The sequence below is a fragment of the Rana temporaria genome, chromosome 1 (assembly GCF_905171775.1).
Source record: "Rana temporaria chromosome 1, aRanTem1.1, whole genome shotgun sequence".
NCBI classification, from domain to species: domain Eukaryota; kingdom Metazoa; phylum Chordata; class Amphibia; order Anura; family Ranidae; genus Rana; species Rana temporaria.
The window spans coordinates 304,172,504-304,199,097 of record NC_053489.1 but is presented as its reverse complement, the minus strand read 5'-3'; the positions used below and the strand labels follow the sequence as shown (position 1 = coordinate 304,199,097).

At 46.4% G+C, this 26,594-nt stretch overlaps 1 protein-coding gene across 1 annotated transcript in view; it reads right to left on the bottom strand.

Annotated features, from left to right (window-relative positions):
• SNAPC3 (small nuclear RNA activating complex polypeptide 3) overlaps positions 1 to 19,492 on the bottom strand; it is an 85,215-nt gene extending 65,723 nt beyond the window's left edge. The window contains exon 1 of the mRNA XM_040358532.1: positions 19,166 to 19,492. Coding sequence (XP_040214466.1) covers positions 19,166 to 19,386 — 221 coding nt within the window. The 5' untranslated portion in view covers positions 19,387 to 19,492. The remainder of the gene's footprint in view (positions 1 to 19,165) is intronic.
• Between the last annotated feature and the right edge of the window lie 7,102 nt (positions 19,493 to 26,594).

Below are 26,594 nucleotides of genomic sequence, written 5' to 3'. Positions count from 1 at the left end.
TTGTAAACGTGTGGACAGAAGACCAGGTTGCCGCCTTGCAAACTTGAGCCATAGAGATCTGGTGGTGTGCTGCCCAGGAGGCGCCCATGGCTCTAGTAGAATGAGCCTTTAATGATACTGGAGGAGGCAACCCTTTCAAGCCGTAGGCCTGAGTGATTAATTGCTTAATCCACCTAGAAATGGTGGACTTTGCAGCTGCCTGCCCCTTCTTGGGCCCATCCGGTAGAATGAACAGCACATCTGTTTTCCGGATCTTCTTTGTAGCTTTAAGATAGGCCTTCATGGCCCTGACAATATCCAAGGTATGCAGCAACCCTTCCTTTCTGGAAGTAGGTTTAGGGAAGAAGGATGGTAATACCAAATCCTGGTTCAAATGAAAACTGGATATGACCTTCGGTAGGAAGGATGAGGGCGGAGAACGACCCTGTCCTTATGAAAAACAAGATATGGTTCCTTACAGGATAAGGCCGCTAGCTCCGAAACTCTTCTTGCGGAAACTATGGCAACCAAAAATACTAACTTCCTTGTCAGTAGAACCAAAGGAATTTCAGCCAACGGCTCAAACGGTTGTTTCTGTAAACTTGACAGAACAAGATTTAAATCCCACGGACAAAGCGGGGATTTAACTGGAGGTCTAATACGTAAGACCCCTTGAAGGAAGGTCTTAACCAGCGAGTGGGTGGCCAGCGGCCGCTGAAACCACACTGACAGAGCAGAAATCTGTCCTTTGATTGTGCTTAATGCCAATCCTTTATCCACTCCTAGCTGGAGAAAACTTAATACTCTATCGATGGTAAATTTGCGAGAAAGCCATCGCTTGGACTCACACCAGCCTACATAGGCCTTCCAGACCCTGTAATAAATCACCCTAGAGACCGGTTTCCTGGCTCTGATTAGGGTAGAGACTACTTTCTGAGACAGACCTCTACCCCTGAGAATCAGGGATTCAGCTTCCAGGCCGTCAAATTTAGATGCCGTAAGGCAGGGTGGAGGATCGGACCTTGCGATAGCAGGTCTGGCCGTAGAGGAAGAGTCCAAGGGTCTCCCACTACCATCTTTAGGATGAGTGAGTACCATGCCCTTCTGGGCCATGCTGGAGCTACCAGGATGACTGGTATGTGTTCCACCCGGATCCTGCGCAGCAGGCGGGGTAGTAACTGGAGCGGGGGAAACGCATAAAGAAGTTTGAACTGATGCCAAGGGCAAACCAACGCATCGGTTCCGCAGGCCATCGGATCCCTTGAGCGGGATATGAACCTGTCTAGTTTCTTGTTGAGTCTCGATGCCATGATATCCACGTCCGGCACTCCCCATCTTTGGCAGAGTGCTTGAAAGACTTGTGGATGCAGAGACCATTCCCCCGGCCATAGAGTCTGGCGGCTTAAGAAGTCCGCCTGAAAGTTGTCCACTCCTGGAATGAATATTGCCGATATGCAGGGCACATGCGCCTCTGCCCATAGGAGAATCAAGCTCACCTCTCTCTGAGCGGCTTGACTCCTGGTTCCCCCTTGGTGATTTATGTATGCCACGGCCGTGGCATTGTCTGATTGAATTCTCACCGGGAACCCTTGCAATTTTGACGTCCAAGCCCTGAGGGCTAGTCGAGCAGCTCTGAGCTCCAAGATGTTGATGGGCAACTGCTTCTCTGGCTTTGCCCAAGTACCTTGGCGAGTGCAACCATCCAAAATTGCTCCCCAGCCCGTCAGGCTGGCATCTGTGGTCACTATCTTCCAAGCCACTGGGCTGAAAGACTTCCCCTTCAGTAGATTCTGAGGGTCTAACCACCAACACAGACTTTGTCGGACTCTTGATAAGAGCGGCAACGGGATATCCAAGGCCTGTGGCCTTCTGCTCCATGCTGACAGGATGGCTGCCTGTAGGATGCGAGTGCTTAGAACCAGTAGGATTAATTCCTTGATGGCTTTTACCTTCCTCAGAGGTAGGAACACTCCTTGTTGTTCTGTGTCTAATCTCATGCCGAGATATTCCAACTGCCTTGTGGGCTGGAAAGCTGACTTTTCTCGATTTAGGACCCAGCCGAACCTCTCGAGGTATTGGACCGTGAGGGCCACTGCTCGCTCCAAGCCGGGAGACGAGTGGTCTATGACTAGGAGGTCGTCCAGGTATGCTAGGATCGTGACCCCTTGGATCCTTAGCTTGGCTAGGATCGGAGCTAGGACCTTCGTGAACACCCGGGGGGCCGTAGCCAACCCGAAGGGAAGCGCCACGAATTGGAAGTGACGCGAAGCCACCATGAAGCGTAGATATCTTTGATGTGGCTGATAAATTGGAACATGAAGGTAGGCATCCTTTATGTCTATGGACGCCATGAAGTCGTCCTTCTGGAGTGTGGCAGCTGCTGACCGCACGGATTCCATCCGAAATGAGCGGATCTTTAGATATGCATTTACCATCTTTAGGTCCAAAATTGGCCTGACATCTCCATTGGATTTTGGATGATGAATAGGTTGGAGTAGAAACCCAGCCCCTGTTCCAGGACTGGTACCTCTACTATTACTTCCTGGGAAAGTAGATGATCTAATGCCGATCTTAATGCGGCTCCCTTTTCCGGATCGTTTGGAATCCTCGACTTCTGGAAATGAGGAGGAGGAAACCTTAGGAAATCTAATTTGTAGCCTGTGGCCACGGAAGACCGTACCCACTCGTCGGGAATGCTGGCTTCCCAAATCTCTGAAAAGAGTCGCAGCCTTCCCCCCACCTTCGTGGGTGGGGGCGCCCCTTCATAAGGTTGGCTTGGGGGCTGGTTTTGCTGGTTTGCGAAACCACTGCCTTTTGCCTCTAACAGCCTGTCCTTGTGATTTGCTGTTGAAGCCGAAGTTTGCTTTTGCAGGAGGCCGTCGATACTGCTTGGCATTAGAGGGCCCCTGCCCAGGGGAATACTGTCGTTTAAACGCAGGCCCCTGAACCTTCTTCTTAGTTGGCAAGAGAGTACTCTTGCCGTTTGAAATGGTCTGAATGTATTTATCTAGGTCTTCTCCGAAGAGTCGTCCTCCATGGAAGGGGAACCCTACCAGGAGCTTCTTGCATGGGGGCTCAGCCTCCCAGCTTTTTAACCATAAGAGTCTTCTCATATGGATAAGGGATAACGATAAACGTGACGCTTGCTGGATAGAATCCTTGATTGCGTCTACCGTAAAACATATGGCCTTAGGGACATCCGAAAATTCTTCTGCCTGCTGGGCAGGAATAAGTTTAAGCATCTGCTTAAATTGATCCGATAATGCTTGAGCGACCCCAATCGCAGCCACAGCTGGCTGTACTACTGCCCCTGCAGTAGTGAAGGAGTTCTTAAGTAGTGCTTCCAAGCGCTTATCAACTGGATCCTTGAACACCTGTATGTTTTCTACAGGGCATGTTAACGATTTGTTAACACATGAGATGGCTGCGTCCACTGCAGGAGTAGCCCATCTTTTGGAAAATTTTTCTTCCATAGGATATAGGACAGAGAACTTCTTAGGTGGTAAGAAGATCTTATCTGGCTTGTTCCAATCTTGGAACAAAACTCCCTCTAATAGAGGATGGATCGGAAACACAGCATTGCTTTGAGGCGCCCTCAGTGAGCCCAAAGCTGAAACCGTCGATACCTGGAGATCTGGTACTGGCAAGTTGAATGCCCTATGGACCAAGTCCGACAATCCTTGAATCCACCAGCTCTCCCTCAGGGAGACTGCCCCAGACTCCTCTGTATCCGGATCCTCGATCCCTGAACCTACTTGGTCCTTGTCCAAGAGGTCGTCCAATTCCCCTGAGGAAAGGACCTCCTCTTCTGAGGGTCCGCGCTCGGGCGACGGAGATCTATTCCGCTTACTGCCCCGCATAGCTGCGGCTATCATTTTACCCATGCTTTTCTGCATCTCTTTTAAAGAGGTGAGTAATACCTCCTCCGTGACCATCTTAGGGTTGGACTGACCCGCGTCAGCTCCAGCCCCAGATCCCGATGGCCCCAAGGCTCCCTGTGGGGAAAGCAGCGGCATAGCTTTGTCCGAGACCTCAGACTCTCTGGGGGAATCCCCACCTCTTGTACCCTTGTTTTTTGATGCCATGGTACAATACCGAGGTACACCTGCTACTTATTGGTACCTGGGACTTATAAATAGTTAAATGCCCAAACACCTGTTTGGGGGATAAAAAAAATGCTTCCTCTCCCCTAGATGACACTTTTTTTTTTTTTTTTTTTTTTTTTCAAAAAAAAATCTTTTTTTTTTTTTTTTTTCAAATCTAGGAAAGAAAAAACATTCTGTCCCCCTGAGTAGTATTGCAAGAAAAACTATGAGATGGAAAAGAAACAGCCTATTCCTAGGCTTGAAAACAGTCTTTCTGAAGACTGCAATATTCTTTCTGGCCACTGTGTGTCCTCGGCGCCCCGTGCTTGCCGTTCTGGTCTTTCCTCCTCAGTTCCAAAGTATTGAATGAGCTATATGGAACAAACAAGGAAGGGCCGCCCCTTCCTTAAGCCACTGACCCGCCCTTCCCCCCCAGCAATCTCAAACAGGAAATGCCCCTCCCGACAGGGGGGGGGTGGGGTTGGGAGGAAGGGACCTCTCTGCTCCAGCAAACTGCAGCCTGCAGCCTGGAACCATGAGGAGGTCAGCGTTTTGCCTGCTTTGCAGGCCGTGAGGAGGAAGACTGAATGGAGCATCGCCTGGAGGCTTGCAGGTAAGCACAGCTCTCTGACACACACATATACTTTTATATCACACAGGCCCCACTCAATGCTTTTCCAACACTACAAGGGAGGTCACATCTTATGGGGAATAATACATATAGAGCCATCCTATCTTTATGATATGTGACTAGTTTGCCAGATGCAGTGCATAACTTTAGGCATGTCCCCTGTGACCCCCCAGAAAAAACCTGCTAAGAACCAAGTTCCGCAAGTTTTCCCCTCACTTACCTGCTCCATGCCGCAGGACTTTGCCAAGCAAGAGGCCCAATCTTCCCCCATCTCGGTGGGGATGTCTAGACCTTCAGGCCCTGGGTTCCTATGAAGGATCCACTGTCCTGGGCCCATATAGCACTCTGGCAACAGAAACATTAGGCACCCAAAGGTTTCTAAGTTCTGGGCCCAGGGTCCAGCTCTCTAAAAAGAAAAGCATTATGGGCTATACCCCAAGGGTTTGGGGTCCGGTTACTGACCACTTTAGCGCTGAGGCTTTTTTGGACAGAACCGGTTAGCTCACCTAATCCCAAGGATGTGGAGGCAAGCTAAACCATGACTAACACCTAAGACACTGGCGGAAAAACTGAGGTACTCCTCCTATGGGAGGGGGTTATATAGGGAGGGGCATTTCCTGTTTGAGATTGCCAGTGTCTACACCTGAAGGTACTCCATATAACCCATATAGTAATGAATGCCGCTCTGTGTCCCGTGATGTACGATAAAGAAACAATATTTTTTACTTTTTGCTATAATAAATATCCCCCAAAAATTTATAAAAAAACATTTTTTTTCTCAGTTTAGGCCGATACGTATTATTCTACCTATTTTTGGTAAAAAAAAAAAAAAAAAAAAAAATCGCAATAAGCGTTTATCGGTTGGTTTGCGCAAAATGTATAGCGTTTACAAAATAGGGGATAGTTTTATTGCATTTTTATGAAAAAACATTTTTTACTACTTATGGCGGCGATAAGCGATATTTTTTGTGACTGCGACATTATGGCGGACACTTTGGACAATTTTGACACATTTTTGGAACCATTGTCATTTTCACTGCAAAAAATGCATTTAAAATGCATGGTTTATTGTGAAAATGACAGTTGCCGTTTGGGAGTTAACCACAGGGGGCGCTGATGGGGTTATGTGTGACCTCATGTGTGTTTACAACTCTAGGGGGGTGTGGCTGTAGGTGTGACGTTATCGATTATGTATCCCTATAAAAGGGATCACACCATCGATGACGCCGCCACAGTGAAGAACGGGGAAGCCATGTTTACACACGGCTCTCCCCGTTCTTCAGCTCCGGGGACTGATCGCGGGACTCCAGCGGCGATCGGGTCCGCGGGTCCCGGAGCTTCGGACCGGGCTGGACAATAGCACAGCACGTATCTGTACGTGCATGTGCCCAGCCGTGCCATTCTGCCAACGTATATGCGCAGGAGGCGGTCCTTAAGTGGTTAAACAGCCGCCTGCAAAACCTTGCGGCCGAAGCAAGCATCCGCAGATGCATGCACGTCAACCTTGTAAAACTTAGTGAAAGTGTGAACGGACGACCAGGTCGCCGCCTTACACACTTGTGAGACAGATGCTTGATGACGGAAAGACCAGGAGACACCAATTGCCCTGGTTGAATGCGCTGTGATAGGAAAGGGAGGCGTCCGCCCTTTTAAAACATAAGCCTGAATCACGATCTGTCAGATCCACTGAGAAATGGTGGCTGACGAGACTGCCAGGCCTTTCTTTGGACCAGTCACTGACACAAACAGTGAGTCTGACCTCCGAAACTGAGCCGTAGCAGACAGATACACTCGTAGAGCACGTACCACGTCCAAGGAATGAAAAGCAACCTCTTTGGGATACGACGGCCGAGGACACAAGGATGAAAGCACAATGACCTAATTTAGATAAAAGATTGAAACCACCTTCGTAAGAAACAAAGGCTGCGGGCGTAGCACCGATTTATCCTTGTGGAGGATCAAGTAGGAGGACTTGCAAGACAAGGCCGCCAATTCAGAAACCCTCCTGACTGATGTAAAAGCGACCAGAAAGGCAACTTTCTGAGAGAGTGTCAAAAGTGGAATCTCTCCGATGTTGGCAAACAGAGGTTTCTGAAGTAAGGTAAGCTTTCCGAGGCCGACAAGGGGCCAGCTGAGGGACAAAAGCGTCCCTGGTTTCGCAAGCCAAACAAGCCTGCGAACAAATCTGTGACAGCATGAAGGTTTGCCCCCGCCCGACTCTCGGGTGGGGGGTTGCCTTCGACCAGTGTAGAGACATACCCAAAAAGACTTGCAGGTATAATTGCATCGAAAGGTGATTCTACAAAGGGGGACTGAATATAAATGCACGTCACACTTTTCAGATATTTATTTTGTAAAAAAAATTGAAAACCATTTATCATTTTCCTTCCACATCACAATTATGTGCCACTTTGTGTTGGTCTATCACATAAAATCCCAATAAAATACATTTACGTTTTTGGTTGTAACATGACAAAATGTGGAAAATTTCAAGGGGGTACGAATACTTTTTCAAGGCACTGTAATAGATGAGTAAGAGAATCCCCCAAAAAATTTAAAATAAATATCATACTCGCTGGTTGGCTTCAGCACTGATCCCAGCTGTAAACTGCCTCCCGCCAGCTCTACCCCAAGAACTGAGTGATCAAAAACCGCTGATTGCTTAGTTCTCTCCACTCTGAGCAGAGAGCCGGGACTGTCAGTCAGCATCTCTCTGCTCTGCCCCTCCAGTGCACACTGGAGCGCTGGGCTGTGGAGGGGGCAGGATAGGGTGGTTCAGGCTCTTGGTGGCATGCTGACAGGCTGAGCCAGCTGCTGGTCTAGGAATGTGGGTAGATCCCAACCATATGGTTGGGATCTTTCCCTTGCCTGGACCGGATGAGTGATGTCAGCAGACAGCGGGCTTTAGCCCACTGTTAGATAAACACAAGTCACAGGAGTGCAGAATGAACTGCACTTCTGTGATCCATAAGAGTAAAGCCAAAATAGCTTTGGCTATACTGCTCCTTTAAACCCAAAAGCAAACATTATTTATATTGTATCTTACCAATTCTTAGATGTAATGGTTAGATTACTTTTTTAGGCTTTCTTTCCTTTATTTTCTTTTGGTGATCCAGCAAGTCTGTTATTTTTCAAAACAACATTTCTTGCAGAGGTATATTACAGGGATGATTTTGTGTAAAACCTTTATTCCAAAAGGAATGAAAAACTGTTTGCTGTAACTGTTTATAAAATATTAGCTGAAGTCTGCCTTCAATGTGTTTGTGTATCTAAATCTGCTAATATATCCAACATCCCCCTCCCCGAGGCTGACAATGCTGCTGTCCAAATATGCCCCTGTGCTCATTCATCCAGAGTTTAGGCACCCTAATACAGGAAGCGTGATACCGGTCAGATCACCAGGTTACAAGAGAAGGAAAAAAATAAAATAATAATTGGTAAGCTGAAATATATTACATTTTTGTTTTGGGGTTTAAATAATAGTTTGGTTAATACTGTAAAAATCTGCATTTATCTGCATTGCCATGCATCATGTGCTGTCATAAAAAGTTGATGGATTAAAAATGTGACTTAACCAATGCATTGCACACATGTAAAATGGCACCATATGAATCAATGGCAAACCTTTACACATGCAAATGTTTGATCGGACCCTTAATAGCAGATCGCAGCACATTTAATTAACATTTGATATGGTGGGAACCTGGGCATAGATAAAATTATTTAAACATCTAAAGAAACTCATCATAAGACTAAACACATGGATTTTCTTTTTTTTTTGCAAAAAGCACATAATGAATGCACTGTCTGGTTACACACAACCAAAGCAATACGCTTCAAGTTTGACCCACTGTGTAAAATAAATGCACACAGTTATCTCTGTCATCAAATTGATTAACTGCCATGGACCAAATGCCATAACAGGCATTGAAGTGCAGCTACACCCTTTAATATCTTATGTAGGTCAACATTTGTAAGTCTGAATGTGTAAGCTTCGCTCTGCAGCACTGGGAATGCTAAAAGCTAAATATTTTACAAGGCAGAAGCATACACAAGATGATAATTTATTATGAATGTGCAGCATGCTGTTATGTTGCACTTTGAAAATCATTTTTATACAAATTGTCTCTCATATCAAAAAGTTCGCCAAGGGAGTTACAGCCTCAGTGCCAATAGCAACAAGTTTCCTCCAGGTGAATAGATAGGGGTACGATGTACCCCATACTCATTCACATAGGGTGGGCGGGCCGGAATCTGTGGGCCCTCTTATGTAAGGGGGCTCCCAGATTCTGATAAGCCCCCTGCTCGCAGACCCTGACAACCAACGGCCAGGGTTGTCGGGAAGAGGCCCTTGTCCTCATCAACATGGAGACAGGGTTCTTTGGGGTGGAAGGGCCGCAGGGTGCCTCCCTGCCCCAAAGCACCCACCCCCCCCCATATTGAGGGCATGCAGCCTGGTATGGTTCAGGAGGGGGGTGGGGGCGCTCGCTCGTCCCCACCCCCTTTCCTGACCAGCCGGGCTGCATGCTCAGATAAGGGTCTGGTATGGATTTTGGGGGGACCCCCATGCCGTTTTTTCGGCGTAGGGGTTCCCCTTTAAATCCATACCAGACCCAAGAGCCTGGTATGCTCTTGGAGGCGGAACCCATGCCGTTTTTTATTTAAAATTTGGCATGGAGTTCCCCCTCAAGATACATACCAAACAGTGCCACAGTTTCTAGGCATTTCCTTGAACAGGGACACAAGGATTCAGATTTGAGATTTATGGTTTTGGAGGAAGTACTTAGAGCAGAGGTGTCAAACTCCATTTCATTGCGGGCCACATCAGCATTATGGTTGTATATGCAAGACTAGAGAAAGCCGCTCCGACATTGGGAGCTCATGTTGTGAAAATCAATGTTTCCCTATGAGAGCCGTCTTAACTGGTCCGACACAAGTCGTATGACTGTTGTGTAGTATCAGTGTGAACCCAGCCTAATGCCACGTACATACGATCTGAAAATCAGACGACAGACCGTCCAACTTTTTTCATTTACTAGTCCCAAGTAGAAATTAAATAGGTTACTAAAATAACGAAAATTCTCATACGACAGAAAAAAAATAAAAAAAAATCGTAAGTGATGTCATGTGTCGTACGAGGAAAATTTTCGTGCATGTCCGATAAAATAATAATCGGATGAACTGTCATGATCGGCTCACGGAAGCCCTGTACTAACGATCCGAATATCGTACGATTCTTCCTCGGACGACATTTTTCGTACAATATTTAGATCGTGTGTACGGCCATAAAGCACTCTTATACCAACACTACAGGGTGTAACCTCACAGGTGTATCCCATTACCACTCTAAATTAATCCCCCACAGGCTAAATCTACTACAATCTGTATAAAACGAATAAAAACATTTAGACCCCTTTCAAATGGGGCGGTTTGCAGGCGATATTGCGCAAAAAAATAGCACCTGCAAACCGACCCTAAACAGCGGCTGCTGTTTCTCCAGTGTGAAAGCCAGAGGGCTTTCATACTGGAGCGGTGAGCTAGCAGGACCACTCAAAAAGTCCTGTTAGCCACATTTTTGGAGCGATGAGAGGAGCGGTGCGTTTACCGCTCCTTCCCATTGAAAGCAATGGGAAACTGCGGCTATACCCCCGGCAATGCACCTCTTTTTCGGCCCGCTAGCGGCCGAATACAGCTGCAAAATTAGCGGTAAAACACTGCTAAAAATAGCAGTGCTTTACCGCCACCACCGCCCCAGTGTTCACACCATAGAAACGCAATCCGGATGCATTCCAGGTGCTTTTCGGTTTTTGACGCGTTTTTAGTGCATTTTTTGTACGTTTTTAATGCAGTACAGTCCTTTTTTTCACCCCTCTTTTTAATTAACCTTAGATAAGGACAAGTGTGTCCCAGTGCATTTTTAGAGCGTTCCGGTGGGTTCCAGTGCATTTTCAAAGCATTTTACAGCGTTCCAGTACAGTCCAGTGCAGGTAAAATGCAGCATGTTCTACTTTTTTTTCTGGAACTGCAAGCACTGGTGTGAAATATGCCATTGAAAACCATATAACTTACTTTCCAATGCGTTTTTGATGGAAAAAAAAAAAAGGATCTGTAGGAGTAGTGCTGTCATCCACTCTACTGCCAACTGCAAAGACAGGGGGGAAGAAATGAGTCGCCCTGTGGCTGCAAAGAGAAGTGCAGGATCTGGCTGGGGAGTTCTATTCTGTCCTCTCTATTCTATTCTGCACCCTGCTTTGTGGAGACAAAGGAGGGTGCAACTGCAGAAGAGGTGCAAGGGCCACATGAAATGGCCTGGGGGGCTGGATTTGGGTCTTGTGTTTGACACATGTGACTTAGAGATAAGAGAGAGGGGGCGACAGGATTTTAAAACTGAAACAGAGAGACGTTTGGTAGATAAATTGATTACGGTCCCTACATCCTGAGGGTATGAACAGGGATTATGATCTATATTTATTCCAATAAATTCAGATTGAATTGAATAACACAGGATAGGAGACATGATATACATTTTGGAGTGAGCCATGGAAATATACAGTCCATTGAGGAACTGAGATCGGTTTTGTTTTGCCCTGTTATAGGATTACATTTTTCTATAGTATGAATATTCCAAAGAATTTATGCTAGATGGTGAAGGATTAGAAAATTAGATGATTAGTGAAGCAATTTAGATCTAAATGTTTGTATTAGTTGTATATAGATTGTAGTAGATTTAGCCTGTGGGGGGTTAATTTAGAGTGGTTATGGGATACACGGTGAGGTTACACCCTGTGGTGTGGTATAAAGGTATGTCGCTAGTAGATTGTTGCACAAAGCCTGATGAAGAGCATGGTATGCTTGTAACTGTACAGTAGCATTGCTGAAAAAATGATTTGTCTTTTAAGAAGCAACCAGTATCACGGCTGCAGGTCCCTTCTTTCTCCAAAGGAGAAGGACCTGGGGGATTAGGGATTACCAGGGACCATCTAATCTGGTGTCAAAAACCCCCAAGTAGGTAAGAAAGCGGCACTTTCCCGGTTTGCTTTTGCCTGCAGCCACCTGTGCGGTCTTTCCATCCTCCTTGTCCATGAGGTGGGCTCAGACAGACTGTTAGCTCTTTACAGCTCACCAAGTTTTGGGGTTGCTCCACCTCTTCCTGCTGCGACAGGAAGTTTCAGCCTGAGAGTAAGGCTTGGAGAGCGCCGAGTTCTCCCCTTGGTGTTCGATCGTTTGGCCTCTGGCAAAATGGCGCCCGCTGCACCAGGGGAAGAGACCCGAGCTGCTGAGCGGCGTGCAACGCCAGGGGATTGAAATGCCCAAACCGCCTGCATGAATGCAGTTTTTAGGGGCGTCTTGTGAGAAGCTCTGAGGCGGCAGGTAAGTGCAGCCCTCACCGGCATTCCTAAACCTGGCTCATAGGGGTATCATCCGACTCTTTTTAGTCTTCTGGTAAGAGAAAACAACAAACGTTTCACTGTGGGAGAAACAATCAATACTGAGGGACACGGGGTATGGTGGGGCCTTATAAACAGCTGTGATTAGATTATTATTTCCTTTAGGGTGGAGCCTATCGTCTCATGTCTTGCCGTCCTGGAAGGTGAGGCGAGAAAACTTCAAATAAAATAGATCATATATGATCTTTTTATCATTACCCGAGTAAGGAATGACCTCAGTGTCTCTTGCCCAATTGAGCGATTTTTAGAGCTGAACACTGGGGACATTACCAAACTACCCTGGCAGTGGGACTTTCCCTACGCTGCAAAAGGTTAAATGCTCCGTTTTATTTAGGGTACCTTTAAAAAATACTTTTATTTACCTTTACCTAGCACACCGACACCTGGCATTTTCTGCTTCTCTCTGATGTTCCAGGTTGTGGGCAGGCCCTAGGTGTCCTCAATGTTCAATGCAGGAATGTTGGACCTGCAATGTACATGACAATGTCAAAAAGTGTAGTTGACTGCACCAAAAAGCAGCAGTTTAAGGTACCCTAGATAAAAAAAAAAAGAGCATTTAAAAAGTCTCATTCACACTGGCACTGTCAAACTGACAAATAATAAAACCCTCTTTGTGCTATAGTGCTACATTTAAATTCAAACAAATACAGGTGTCTATATATCTGCTATAAAATGTCACTAATGAAAACTATTAAGGTACCGTATATATGAAGATTGACCAATATCCCCAAACATAAGCCGCCCAGCACCCAATATTAACCACTTGCTTACTGGGCACATATACCCCCCTCCTGCCCAGGTGAAATTTCAGCTTCCGGCACTGCGTCGCTTTAACTGACAATTGCGCGGTTGTGCGACGTGGCTCCCAAACAAAATTGACGTCCTTTTTTTCCCACAAATAGAGCTTTCTTTTGGTGGTATTTGATCACCTCTGCGTTTTTTTTTTTTTTGCGCTATAAACAAAAACAGAGCAACAATTTTGAAAAAAAAAATATATAATTTTTTTACTTGTTGCTATAATAAATAGCCCAATTTAAAAAAAAAAAAAAAAATTCTCAGTCTAGGCCGATACGTATTCTACATATTTTTATAAAAAAAAAAAAAAAAACGCAATAAGCGACTGGGTTGCGCAAAATAGGGACAGAATTAATATTTTTTATTATTTATTTTTTTTACTAGTAATGGCGGCGATCTGCGATTTTTATTGGGACTGCAACATTATGGCGGACACATCGGACACATTTTTGGCACCATTCACATTTATACTGCAATCAGTGCTATAAATATGCACGAATTACTGTATAAATGTGACTGGCATTGAAGGGGTTAACACTAGGGGGTGAGGGAGGGGTTAAATGTGTACCCTGCATAGTGTTTCTAACTGTGGGGGAAGGGGACTGACTGGGGGAGGTGACCGATCTGTCTCCCTATGTACAAGGGACACAGATCGGTGTCCTCTCTCCATGACAGGACATGGATCTGTGTGTTTACACACACAGATCCACGTCCTTGTCTCTGTAACCGCCGATCGCGGGTGCCTGGCTGACATCGCGGCCGCCAGGCACGCGCATCGGCATCTCAGTGATGCGGCGGGCGCGCGCACCCCCAGTGGCCCGGAGAAGCGGAGGCCGTAAAAAGACGGCGACCCAGAGATTTAGAACCACACTGCGGCCGTATATAGTCGTACGGCCGTCAGGAAGTGGTTAAAAAGGTATCTATTTATAATCAGTGTTCAAATCAGATTCATAAAAATTAAACCTGTGGAGGATGAATCAGTTCCACCACATCCTAGTGTAAAGCAGAGGGTCCTCATGAGTGTACCTAAATATAGCTTCACCATGTGTCAATCCGTAAAAAACATCCTCAAAAAAATCCACTCCGCCCTCACTGGATTTCAGAGCCTTTTTGTTTCAAAAGAAAGGCAAAGAAGCTTAAAATATCTACTTCACCCGGCTCAGAGCTCTGCGATCTCAGCGTCTTTTCCTCAGAGTCCGCAAAATGAAAAAGGCTCATATAGTATAAAATCATCCAACAAGGTTTTTTTTTTTTAAATATCGATTCTACTCACATAAATAGGAGGTAACATGGCTAAACAAACAAAGGCTTATAGCAGGGGTTCCCAACCAGTGGCCTGCGGAACCCTCCGATGTGGCCCGCGGCCTCCTGCTCTGGGATGGCAGATCCCAGGCCAGATTGCTGGTCGCCTACCCCCCATCCCAGAGCATTTGTTTTGTGAATGAAGCCAGTGGTAGAGGAAGCAAGCGGCTGCAGAAGTCGATGCTTCCTGTATAGCGCTGGCTCCTGTCATACCAAATGCACTCTGCCTGGGACAGCAACCGCCGGCGATACCTGAATGGAAGACTTATGAAAGGTAAGCTTATTACTAAAATCGCAGTGTATATATGGGCATATCTGTTCTGCAGTGATTACTGGGCTGCTTTCAAACTGATACACAGGTGCAGAGCATTGCACCTGCGGATTACCTTCATTGAATCATAGACTTCTGTTATTACCTGCGGATTTGGTGCACTTTCAGAAAGTGCACCACACTTGCAGGATATAATATATGTCTATGGCAAAGTGCAGCTAACCCGTAGGAAAGCCACAGGTGCACTGTGCTGCATCCAGGGTGTGGGTAAACCAAAGCACATCAGTGTGAAAGCAGCCTTAGGCCCCTTTCACGCGATCAGTCTGACCCATTCGGACCCTCCATTCTTTTTTTTGGAGCTGCAGATGTAAACGGACTTGTGTGATTACACCTATCTACCTCCAATCTGATCTGCTAAAAAAAAAACAGAAGGGGATCAGTCCCCTTTCATCTGGGAGGATCAGTGGCCCCATAGAGTAGAGTGGACACGGACCTGTCATCCGCCTGCTCCACTCATTGTGGCCCGCGACCGGTTACCAAGTCGCTTAGGTGGCCCTCACTCTTCAAAAGTACCCCTGGCTTATATGGAAACCCATGTACAGCGTCACCACAGCATCAACACACACTCCCAGCACCGCCGGCCAGCCACTTACCACTGCTCTGTTCGTCTCACTATGCCTTGATCTCCCTCTTCTGCCCTAGAGTATCGCTGTGCCTCTGATGCGTTTTGTTGCCTTAGCAACTTTATCAAGAGGTAAATTCCTTCTTTCTTTGGGCTTTTATGTAAACTGCTATGTGCTTGCATGTGTTGGTGTACATTTATGGTGCAGCAAAAAGGCAGCATGCTGTAATTCTTTTGCACTGCAATGATGTGAACTATGCCCGCAGGTTTTGGACTGTCTATTCAACTGGAATGTATTAAAAAATGCATCCAACTGTATCTGGAATAAAGTTTTAATATTTTATATATTTTCTAGGATGCAAATGAGATGGCATTTTTTTTTTTTTTTCCTCTCTGCATCAGCTCTATGTCACAGTCAGAAGACCAGTAGCAGTAGAGAGTTTCCCAACAACCAAGAAGGAAAAGTACACAAGTGGGCCATGACTAGGGATGAGCCGAACACCCCCCATTCGGTTCACAACCAGAACGTTCGAACGGACTGACCGTTCGCGCGAACATTTAGAACCCCATTGATGTCTATGGGACTCGAACGTTCGAATTCAAAAGTGCTCATTTTAAAGCCTAATATGCAAGTTATTGTCGAAAAATGTGTTTGAGAACCCGGGTCTTGCCCCAGGGAACATGTATCAATGGGAAAAAAAGTTTTAAAAACGGTTGTTTTTTCTGGAGCAGCGATTTTAATGATGCTTAAAGTGAAAATAAAAAAAATAAAAATTCCTTTAACCACTTAAGGACCGCCTCCTGCACATATACGTCGGCAGAATGGCACGGCTGGGCGCACGCCCGCGACCCGGTCCGAAGCTCCGTGACCGCGGGACCTGATCGCTGCTGGAGTCCCGCGATCGGTCCCCGGAGCTGAAGAACGGGGAGGGCTGTGTGTAAACACAGCTTCCCCGTTCTTCACTGTCGCGCTGTCATTGATGATGTGTTCCCTTTTACAGGGAAACACAATCAATGACGTCACACCTACAGCCACACCCCCCTACAGTTAGAAACACAAATGAGGTCACACTTAACCCCTTCAGCTCCCCCTTGTGGTTAACTCCAAAACTGCAATTGTCATTTTCACAGTAAACAATGCATTAAAAAATGCATTTTTTGCTGTGAAAATTACAATGGTCCCCAAAATGTGTCAAAATTGTCCGCCATAATGTCGCAGTCACGAAAAAAAAAAAAAATAATAAAGATCGCTGCCATTAGTAGTAAAAAAATAAAAAAATAAATAATAATAAAAATGCAATAAAACTATCCCCTATTTTGTAAACGCTATAAATTTTGCGCAAACCAATCGATAAACGCTTATTGCAATTTTTTTTACCAAAAATAGGTAGAATACGTATCGGCCTAAACTGAGGATTTTTTATTTTATTTTTTAATATATTTTTGGGGATATTTATTATAGCAAAAAATATTTATTTCTTTTTCAAAATTGTCGCCCTATTTTTGTTTATAGCGCAAAAAATAAGAAACGCAGAGGTGATCAAATACCACCAAAAGAAAGCTCTATTTGTGGGAAAAAAAGGACGCCAATTTTGTTTGGGAGCCACGTCGCACGACCGCGCAATTGTGAGTTAAAGCGACGCAGTGCCGAATCGCGAAATCTGGCCAGGTCCTTTAGCTGCCTAAATGTCCGAGTCTTAAGTGGTTAAATATTATACCTGCTGGGTGTCTATAGTATGCCTGTGAGGTGGCACGTGTTTAGAACTGTCCCTGCACAAAATGAGATTACTATAAGAAAAAAGTCATTTAAAACTGCTTGCGGGTTGAATGTAATGTCTGGTCCCTGCAATATGGATGAAAATCATTGAGAAAAATAGCATAGACAGTACACACACCACGTAGCTTTAGGTGCACACTGCAGAGGACACGGGCAGTACACACACCACATAGCTTTAGGTGCACACTGCAGAGGACACGGGCAGTACACACCACGTAGCTTTAGGTGCACAATGCAGAGGACAATGGCAGCATACACACCACGTAGCTTTAGGTGCACACTGCAGAGGACACAGGCAGTACACACACCACATAGCTTTAGGTCAGGGTTTGACAAATTTGCTTGGAATCTAGGAGCCAGCTAAAAAAATTAGGAGCCAAAAAACGCGGGTGTGTATTTTTTCCCCAAAAAAGTGCTCTTGTTAGACCGCTGCGCAAATACAGCGTGACAGAAAGTATTGCAACGATCGCCATTTTATTCTCTAGGGTGTTAGAATAAAAAATATATATGTTTGGGGGTTCTAATTTGAGGGAAGGAGATGACAGTGAAAACAGTGAAAAATTACACAACTGGATTTACTTGTAATGCCAACGGCCACCACCAGATGACACCAGGTCACAGAAGGAAGCTTGGGACTCCACAAGGCCTCGGCCTCAATTACCGGCGATCGCGCGGCGGGGGCGCACGGAGACACAGGATCCTGTGCCTCCGTGCACCCCCCGCCACGCGATCGCAACGGCCGGTAATTGAGGCTGTGGCTTTGCAGCCTTGTAGGCCGCAAAGCCACGGCCTCAATTACCGGCGGGCGCCAGGTCACAATTTCTTGTCGCAATTGCGACCTGGCGCCCGGTCTGGCATGGATTTTAAGGGGAACCCCCAACACTGAAAACAATGGTGTGGGGTCCCCCCAAAAATCTATACCACACCCTTATCCAAGCACACAGCCGGCAGGCCAGAAAAGGGGGTGGGGATGAGCGAGTGCCCCCCCCCGAACCATACCACGCTGCATGCCCTCAACATGGGGAGAATGGGTGCCTTGGGGCAGGGGGGGGGCTCTGCTCCCCCACCCCAAAGCACCTTTGGGGTGGGGGGTGCACAGGTTTTTAAAGTATTTTATTAAGGCAGCTCCAGCGTCTCTTCCGACTTCTCTCCCCTGGCGACGTCTCCTCCCTCTCTGGTTCTTCTCCCGGGTCTCCTCTCTCCGCTGTCTTCTCGCTCTTTTGCCGGGTCTCTCTCCCTCTGTTATTCTTCCGATGTTGATTTGACGCGATCTCCCAGTGTAATGCTGGGTTCCCGGCATGGGGCGGGGCCTCCAGCTGACTTCATTCTGAGACCCCGCCCCATGCTAATATAAGTCATTGAACTCGACAGACCCAGCATTACATCGGGAGATCGCATTGAATCAACATCGGAGGAAGAACAGAGGGAGAGAGACCCAGCAAAAGAGCGAGAAGACACCGGAGAGGGGAGAAGAAGTCGGAAGAGATGCCTTTGTAAAATACTTTAAAGACGGCGATCCGACATTAGTGATATGCAATGGGCTGAAGTAGGATCAAAGTCGGACCAAAGCAGTGCAGGGAGTATTTTCTAAGTCGGACTAATTTAAAAGGGCTCTCATAGGGAAACACTGATTTTAACACGTAATGCGACATGCGCTCCCAATGTCGGAGCATTGGTTGTACAAGTGTGAACCCAGTCATTTTTAAGAGGGGGTGATCTTTTTTCCAACTCAGTGGTTCTGTTTTTGAATTTTTTTCTGACATGTTGGTGTTATATCTTTCACTTGGATGTTATACGTTGTAAATAAAGTAGTAAATAAAGTAATAAAGCTGCAAAGCAACAAAATGTGATTATATTAAAGAGTGGGGTGATTCTTTTCCATACCCGCTGTAGCCATCAGAATAAAAAGGGAAAAATATTACCGACTGCTTACTTTTTATTTATGTTAGCAAATTTGCCCATGCAAATGTTTAAAAGCAAATTCCCAAAAAAACGGGTTCCCGGTGAAGCGCTTCTATGCTTTTTACGCATAAATGCATTCTAGCGGCTTGGATAAATGAATGTTCTAGCCAATAGAATACATTTACATGCAAACGCACATAATTACGTGCCAAAACCAGCATCGTATTTATGGTGGATCTTTTAACCAGCTCAAAGATCCAGCATACAATACAGTGTGCCATGTGCATGAGGCCAGCAAGCAGCAGTTGTGGTGTAACAGTGAGGGCAGCCAGTAAAGAAGAATGGATGGTAACCTGCACAGCAGTTTGAGCTCTGAAGCTGTATCCACAGGACAGCCCAGCTCCACAGCCAGCTCAGCATCTTCCAACTCCTGCGGGTTCTCCTCTGCCAAGCTCAGGTCACACTCAGTAAGGCTGCCCCTCCACAGCGCGCCCAACGAACCCACGTGAATCTTCTGTGTGGTCACATGTGTCACTTCAAACACCGGGACGTTCTCCACTACCGTCTCCGCCATACTGCACACACAGCCCGCCCCCGTTGCATACTGGGGATTGTAGTCACTAACGCCTCATTCCCCACAATCCACTTCACTGCCTACGTCTCATGCGCCTGTTCTGCGATCTGTAGACGAGTGCAGGGTGTAGCAAGATGGCGAGAACCTAATGTCACTTCCGTTACAAATCCTGACGGATCGCCTAATCTGACGCCTTGCCCATAATTCGTCACTTCCGGTGGAAAAATCCCCGACGAGTTGCAGCTAGTGCACATGAGCGAGCGCGATGGAGTTTTTGCCAGAACACCAGGATGTCCCCTTTTCATATAGTACAGCTATGGGCTGACCAATACTTCCGTTATTAGCGCCTTTGTTACTATTAATAGTGATAATGTTTGTATGGCATGCTGTTACTGAAAGAAAAAAGGCGATTCATAACTGCTAACTGTATGACATTGGCTAAGTTTAGCCCAAATGTTCCTCATGGGCCTGTGCATAGCTCACAACTGTCCCTGATCTTTCCCACTTCCCTTCTCATTAGTCCCTCATTTTGGTCTGATCTATATAGTTGTGTATAAGATGCACTATATATATATATATATATATATATATATATATATATATATATATATATATATATATATATATATATATATATATATATATATATATATATATATATATAAACCTTTCATCCAATTTCTGAATTTTTAAATTTCAAAATCCAGTTTAACCTATTGTCGACCACCCCACATACATTTACTGCGGGGTGGCACCTCCTGTGCGCAGAATCACGTACAGTTACGTGATTCTGCACTTCTGTGGCGACAGTGTGATTGGACACAACGGGAGGCAATCAGCGGGTCCGGTGCTGTCTGCCAGGACCCCGCCGATCGTTCGAGGCAGCACGGCGATCTGACGATGTAAGCAAGGCAGATCGCCATTCTGTGACAAGAGAAGGTAGTGATCTTGTGTTTCTGCTAAGCAGGAGCATGGATCTCTGCCTTCCCACAGTACAAGCACCTCCCACACAGTTAGCAAGCGCTCCCTAGGAACACTTTGATCGCCCCTGATGTTAACCCCTTTCCAGCCAGTGTCCTTAGTACAGTGACAGTGCTTTTTTTTTTAGCACTGATCCCTGTATTGCTGTCACTGGTTCAAAAAAAAATGTCACTTAGTGTCCAATTTACCTGTGGCAATATCACAGTTCCTCTATAAGCCACTGATCGCCGCCATTACTAGTAAAAAATAAATAAAAAAATCCATAAAATATATCCTATGGTTTGTATAACTTTTGTGCAAACCAATCAAAACCGCAGAGGTGATCAAATACCTCCAAAAGTAATACACTCAAAGCTTGAGAAAGAAGCACAGGCTAAGTGTATTCCCCTAGTACGGGGGTCGGCAACCCATCGATCGCGGACTACCTGTTGACCGCCGACAGGTAGACTGCAAAGACGTCCCACAGTTGCGACCTGTTTCTTGCTCTAGAGAGGCACATCCAGCACACAATCCAGCTGCGTGCGGCTGCAGGGTAGGGAAAGCCTCCATAATAGCTCAGGCAGGTCAATAAGCCCAAGCGCTTTGTAGTGCTATTGCACATTCCTTGTCACTGGCCCGATGCACGGATACCATGTGGGATGGTGAGAGAGGATTGCCAAGAGGAATCAGCACCATTGCACCTTCCCTGTGCCACTCTGCATTTGGTAAGAGAGGATTGCTAAAAGGAATCAGCACTGTTGCAGCTTCCCTGTGCCACTCTGCATTTGGTGAGAGAGGATTGCCGAGAGGAATCGACACCATTGCACCTTTCCTGTGCCACTCTGCATTAAGAACTTCTCTGCTCTCCTGATCCTCCCAATACCATACCCTCCTGACAACCCCAGCCCACCTGATCCCCCCCAATACCATACCCTCCTGTGTCAGGTATCTCCTGGGTATGGTATCAGCCCTCCTGATCCTCCCAATACCATACCCTCCTGAGACCCCAGCCCTCCTAATCCCCCCCAATACCATACCCTCCTGACACCCCAGTGCCATGCCCTCTTGAGACTTCAGCCCTCCTGATTCCCCTGTACTGGGCCCTCTATATCTCCCAGTACCATACTCTCCTTATCCCCCCAGTATCGTGCCCCCCTGAACCCCCTTTACCTTGCCCTCCCGACCCTAATATACATACTACTTACCTCTGTACCCCACCCTACATCCTACTGACCTGTGTACACCGCCTTACATCCTACCGACCTCTGTACGCCGCCCTACACCCTACCGACCTCTGTAAACCACCCTACATATTACTGACCTCTGTACACTGCCCTACATGTTACTGACCTCTGTACACTGCCCTACATGTTACTGACCTCTGTACACTGCCCTATACCCTACTGACCTCTGTACACTGCCCTACACCTTACTGACCTCTGTACACTGCCCTACCTACTACTGACCTCTGTACACTGCCCTACACTCTACTGACCTCTGTACACTGCCCTACATCCTACTGACCTTTGTACACTGCCCTACCTACCACTGACCTCTGTACACTGCCCTACATACTACTGACCTCTGTACACCGCCCTACAAACTACTGAACTCTGTACACCGCCCTACAAATTACTTGCACTGGACAAAAATCAGAGCAGATAGCCAGGCATGAAATTAGTCAAGAAAATCAGCCTGCAGTACCAGATGTTCTGCTTTCATGATGAACTCTGACATCAGACTTGTGGAGGGTGACCAATTACTCCCCAGGCATGAAAAAAAAAATGTGAATGAAATTAATTCCGAGTTGTTCACTGAAGCTAACTTTTAAGGTAGGCTAAGTTTATATTTTTATATTAGACATTAGTTTTCAGTATATTTTTCTAGGTTTTTATTGGGGGCTTGCTAGTTAATTTCTTTAAAAAAAGGGGGGGAACTGCACCCCGGTGATCTTTGATCCATTCAGTGTTGTCCAGTCAGATCTTCATCTCTCAAAGGTGGCCTTCCCCTGCCCTAGTGCGCATGCTCCAAAATGCATTGTGATCATGCCAGTGACACCATCATGGATGACGTTACATTCCTGCCTGTGTTCCAGCTTGTGTTCCAGCTCTCGTTCTCAACCATCCACCATCTTACCAGCATCCTGCTGGCCAGGACAGCTCCACGAGTGGCATGAAAAGGCTCTCAGTGCGGACCAGTGAAGCTCCCTTCCACATGATCATTATACATGCCTATAACTTATGTCCCCCATGTGAGTTTTTTTTTACTCTACTATTAAATACTTAACAGTCTACACTTAGAGGCGCCTGTATCTTTTTTCTTTTTTGTCCCACTGGGGAGCCCAGGACCAATGTAACCAGTCGCATCAGGTGCTCTGTGAAGAGTGGAAAGAACAAAGTTCCTCCCCCTCCTCTGTGACGTCAGAAACCGGAAGAAACAAGGATTTCCTTAATTTCCAACTTGTTTGTTTACAAGCTGTTACCAGCTTGTTAAGCAGCCGATCCGACTGATCTTGGTCTGATTGGCTGCTTTAGAGGGCAGAGTACAGATCTGGAGTCTTACAGACCCTAGATCTCTCCATAAAGAGGACCTTTCATGGCCCATGCTATCACAAGGGATGTTGTTCATCCCTTATGATAGCAATAAATTAGATTCAATTTTTTTTCTATTACCCTGAAAGAGATATGGGCTCCTTCTCCTTCATGTAGTGTGGTCTTGCCCGCAGCTGCAGGTCTTGTCTTCTGGAATGGCATCAATTCAATAGGTAAATTATGGGTCCCCTACGATCCGATACCCCTACTACTCGGTATTTGTTATACGTTGGAAGCCCCCAATCTAAAAAAATTATTTGTATTTTATGCAGATTTGTATTTTATGCTAGGAAAGCAATCCTTCTTCAATGGAATAAGCCTCTCCCCCTGATGGTCCATCAATGGAAAACCCTAGAGAACACATCCCTACCTCTATACAAGTTGACATACTGTATATGGGACCTAACTGTCCGAAAAAGTTTGAAAAGATATGGGCAGCATGTGTCCGTTAGAGACAGTGGGGCCAGATCCACGAAGCAGTTTTGCTGGCGTATCTATTGATACGCCGCGTAACTGCTAGTTTGCTCCGGCGTATCTTTGTTTTGTATCCACAAAACAAGATACGCCTGAAGCTGGGCTAGATCCGACTGGCGTACGTCTTAGTACGCCGTCGGATCTAAGGTGCATATTTACGCTGGCCGCTAGGTGGCGTTTCCGTCGATTTCCGCGTTGAGTATGCAAATTAGCTAGATACGGCGATCCATGAACGTAAGTCCGGCCGGCGCATTTTTTTACGTCGTTTACGTAAGGCTTTTTTCGGCGTATAGTTACCCCTGCTATATGAGGCGTACTCAATGTTAAGTATGGCGTCGAATTTTGAAAATGTTACGTTGTTTGCATAAGTCGTTCGCGAATAGGGCTTTGCGTAGAATGACGTTCACGTCGTAAGCATTGGCTTGTTGCGGGTTAATTTCAAGCATTGGGAACTGGGATACCCCCACGGACGGCGAATGCGCCGTTCAGAAAAAACGTCAATTACGGTTGGGTCAAGTAAAATTAACATAAAACACGCCCACATCTTTAACATTTGAATTCCGCGCCCTTACGCCGGCAGATTTACGATACGCTGCCGTAACTTTAGAGGCAAGTGCTTTGTGAATACAGCACTTGCCTCTCAAAGTTGCGGCGACATAGCGTTAATACGCTACGCCGGACTAAAATTACGATCCGCTACGTGGATCTGGCCCAGCTGACTCTAGAGTAGGGCCCAAAATAATTAAAATCTAAATAAAATAACTAAAAGATAGAAGTAGAAAAACCCAAAAACGGAAAAGGAGGGGGAATTGGGACTTTGCGATGACAAAAGGATAGAAACAATAAGTGTAAGCAAAATTAGGTTAAAATTACAATATTTTTATTCAGATCAAGGTTAAAAAAGCCTCTAAAAAGGCAGACAAAGGTGGAGAACAATTAATAAAAAAAACTGTACACAGTAATGCAGAAGATGACAAGGTACTAAACAGTACCAAATAGATTATACCATGAAAGCAAGAGAGACAGATGCATGAGACCCCAACGCATTTAAAAAAATTCTGTCTTTTTTAGTGGGTGAGCGTCAACTTAAAATGATCTCTGTAAAATATACAGGGACACGGCTCAACCCCAATCTTGACAAAGAGCCACAGCCATTTATCCATGTAATTGGCTGTGTCCAATCACAGCTTATCACATGTAAACAAGGAGATGCCGTTTATCAGCTCTTCTCACCTCACACTGACAGTCTGAGGCGAGGAGAGCCGATAAGCGGCATCTCCACACACAAAGGTAATCAGGGCACTGATCATCAGTGCCCATCAGTGATGCCACCATGTGCCCCAACAGTGCCCATCAGTGATGCCACCCTGTGCCCATCAGTGACACCAGTCTGTGCCCATCAGTGAGGCCAATCAGTGCTGTCTTTCAGTGCCACCTATCAGTGCCCATCAGTGCTGCATATTAGTTAATAGGTTAATACTTCTACAAGGTCAAACAAAAACATAGGTCCATTAAACAGAGGAGGAAAAGCAGAACACGCAGAGTAATATAGTCACCTTGTATGTAGCTGGAGTGCTGGAAGAACTCAGAACGTTTGTTAACAAATAATAAAGTGGTTCTAAAGCCTAAAGTTTTATTTTTTACCTTAATACATTCAGTGCATTAGGATAAAAAACTTTCTGTGTAACAGAATCACCCCCTGTCACCCTTTATAATTTCCTAAGCCCATTCCCAATCCAGCGATGTGCACGAGAGCCAAGGCTCTTCTGGCTTTGTCCCTCCTCTCTGGGCAGATTGATAGCAGTGGGAGCAATTGGCTCCTGCTGCTGTCAATTAAATGCTGTGATGAGGAATAGACATAGACTGGGCATCTCAAGAGTGAGCTCCCATAAGTGCCCACCCCCATTTGAAGCAGCTTCCTATGGGGGCACTTGCTGAAAAGGAGGAGCCAGGAGCGCTGACGGGGGACCCCAGAAGAAGATGATTGGGGCTGCTGTGTGCAAAACCATTGCACAGAGCAGGTAAGTATAACATTTTTATTATTTTTGTAGCGCCCTGCTCCCAATGATTGGGGTGCTAGTCTAAATTTAGAGGGCGTCTGAGCCAATAGTGGGCTCAGACTTTGTTGAATTTCAGTGAAATTAGCCTCTGTTCTGGCTATGGTTGTGCTTGATAGAGTTTTCCCCTGTTGCCTGTAGGTGGCGTTACCACCTCAGGCCCATGTTGGAACACAAGCGAACCATGGTGTGTTGAGTGACCCTTCTCGGCAGCAGCCCAGTGGGAGTGGTGCCCTGCTGTGCATGCTGGGAGGGGGTACTTAAGGGGCAGACACCATTTTTTGCCTCGTGGCCCTCCTGGCGCGAGGCATGTGTGTGTGATTCCAGCTCCCGGACCACGTTGGTCTGGGGCTGCATCTCTATTTAGTAGGCCCAGCTATTCTGGCTGGGGCCTATGATGCTAAAGGGGATCCCAAGCTGTCCATCCAAGTGGGGGAAGCTGCTTAACAAAGGAAACCGGGGGAGGGCCTGCCCTGGAGGAGACCAAGCATGGCAAGCTAATGTCTCGGGATAGGCCTGGTGACTTCGTTATAAAGGGATCCACTACTCAATTTGTCTTACAGTCCGCCGGATCGGCTTAAAGAGGAGTTCCACCTAAATTTGAACTTCTGCTTATCCCACTCCTCACCCCCTTACATGCCACATTTGGCATGTAATTTTTTTTGGGGGGGAGTGGGGGCTTCAGGAAGAGTGGGACTTCCTGTCCCACTTCCTCCTTCCTGTAGGCGACTAAGCTTAATCGCCTACAGGAAGGGGCTGCTGTAGGCAATCGCCTAGGACACGTCACAGGTCCTAGGCGATCTCCTGGCCAATTACACGGCGAAACGCCGGGCCGCGCCGTTCGCGCATGCGCAGTGCCGCTCGCGCATGCGCAGTATGTGCCCGGCCGTGAAGCCGAAAGCTGTCACGGCCGGGTGCCCACACTGAGAATGAAGACGCCGGCCGGGGAGGGGGGGAGAGGAGCGGAGCCCCGGCCGGCGCGTCGCTGGAGCAGGTAAGTGTCTGTTTATTAAAAGCCAGCAGCTACACTTTTTGTAGCTGCTGACTTTTAATAAACATACAAATTGGCTGGAACTCCCCTTTAAAGGCTCTTTTGCTGTAAGGCAGGAAGTTCGGGACTAAAATC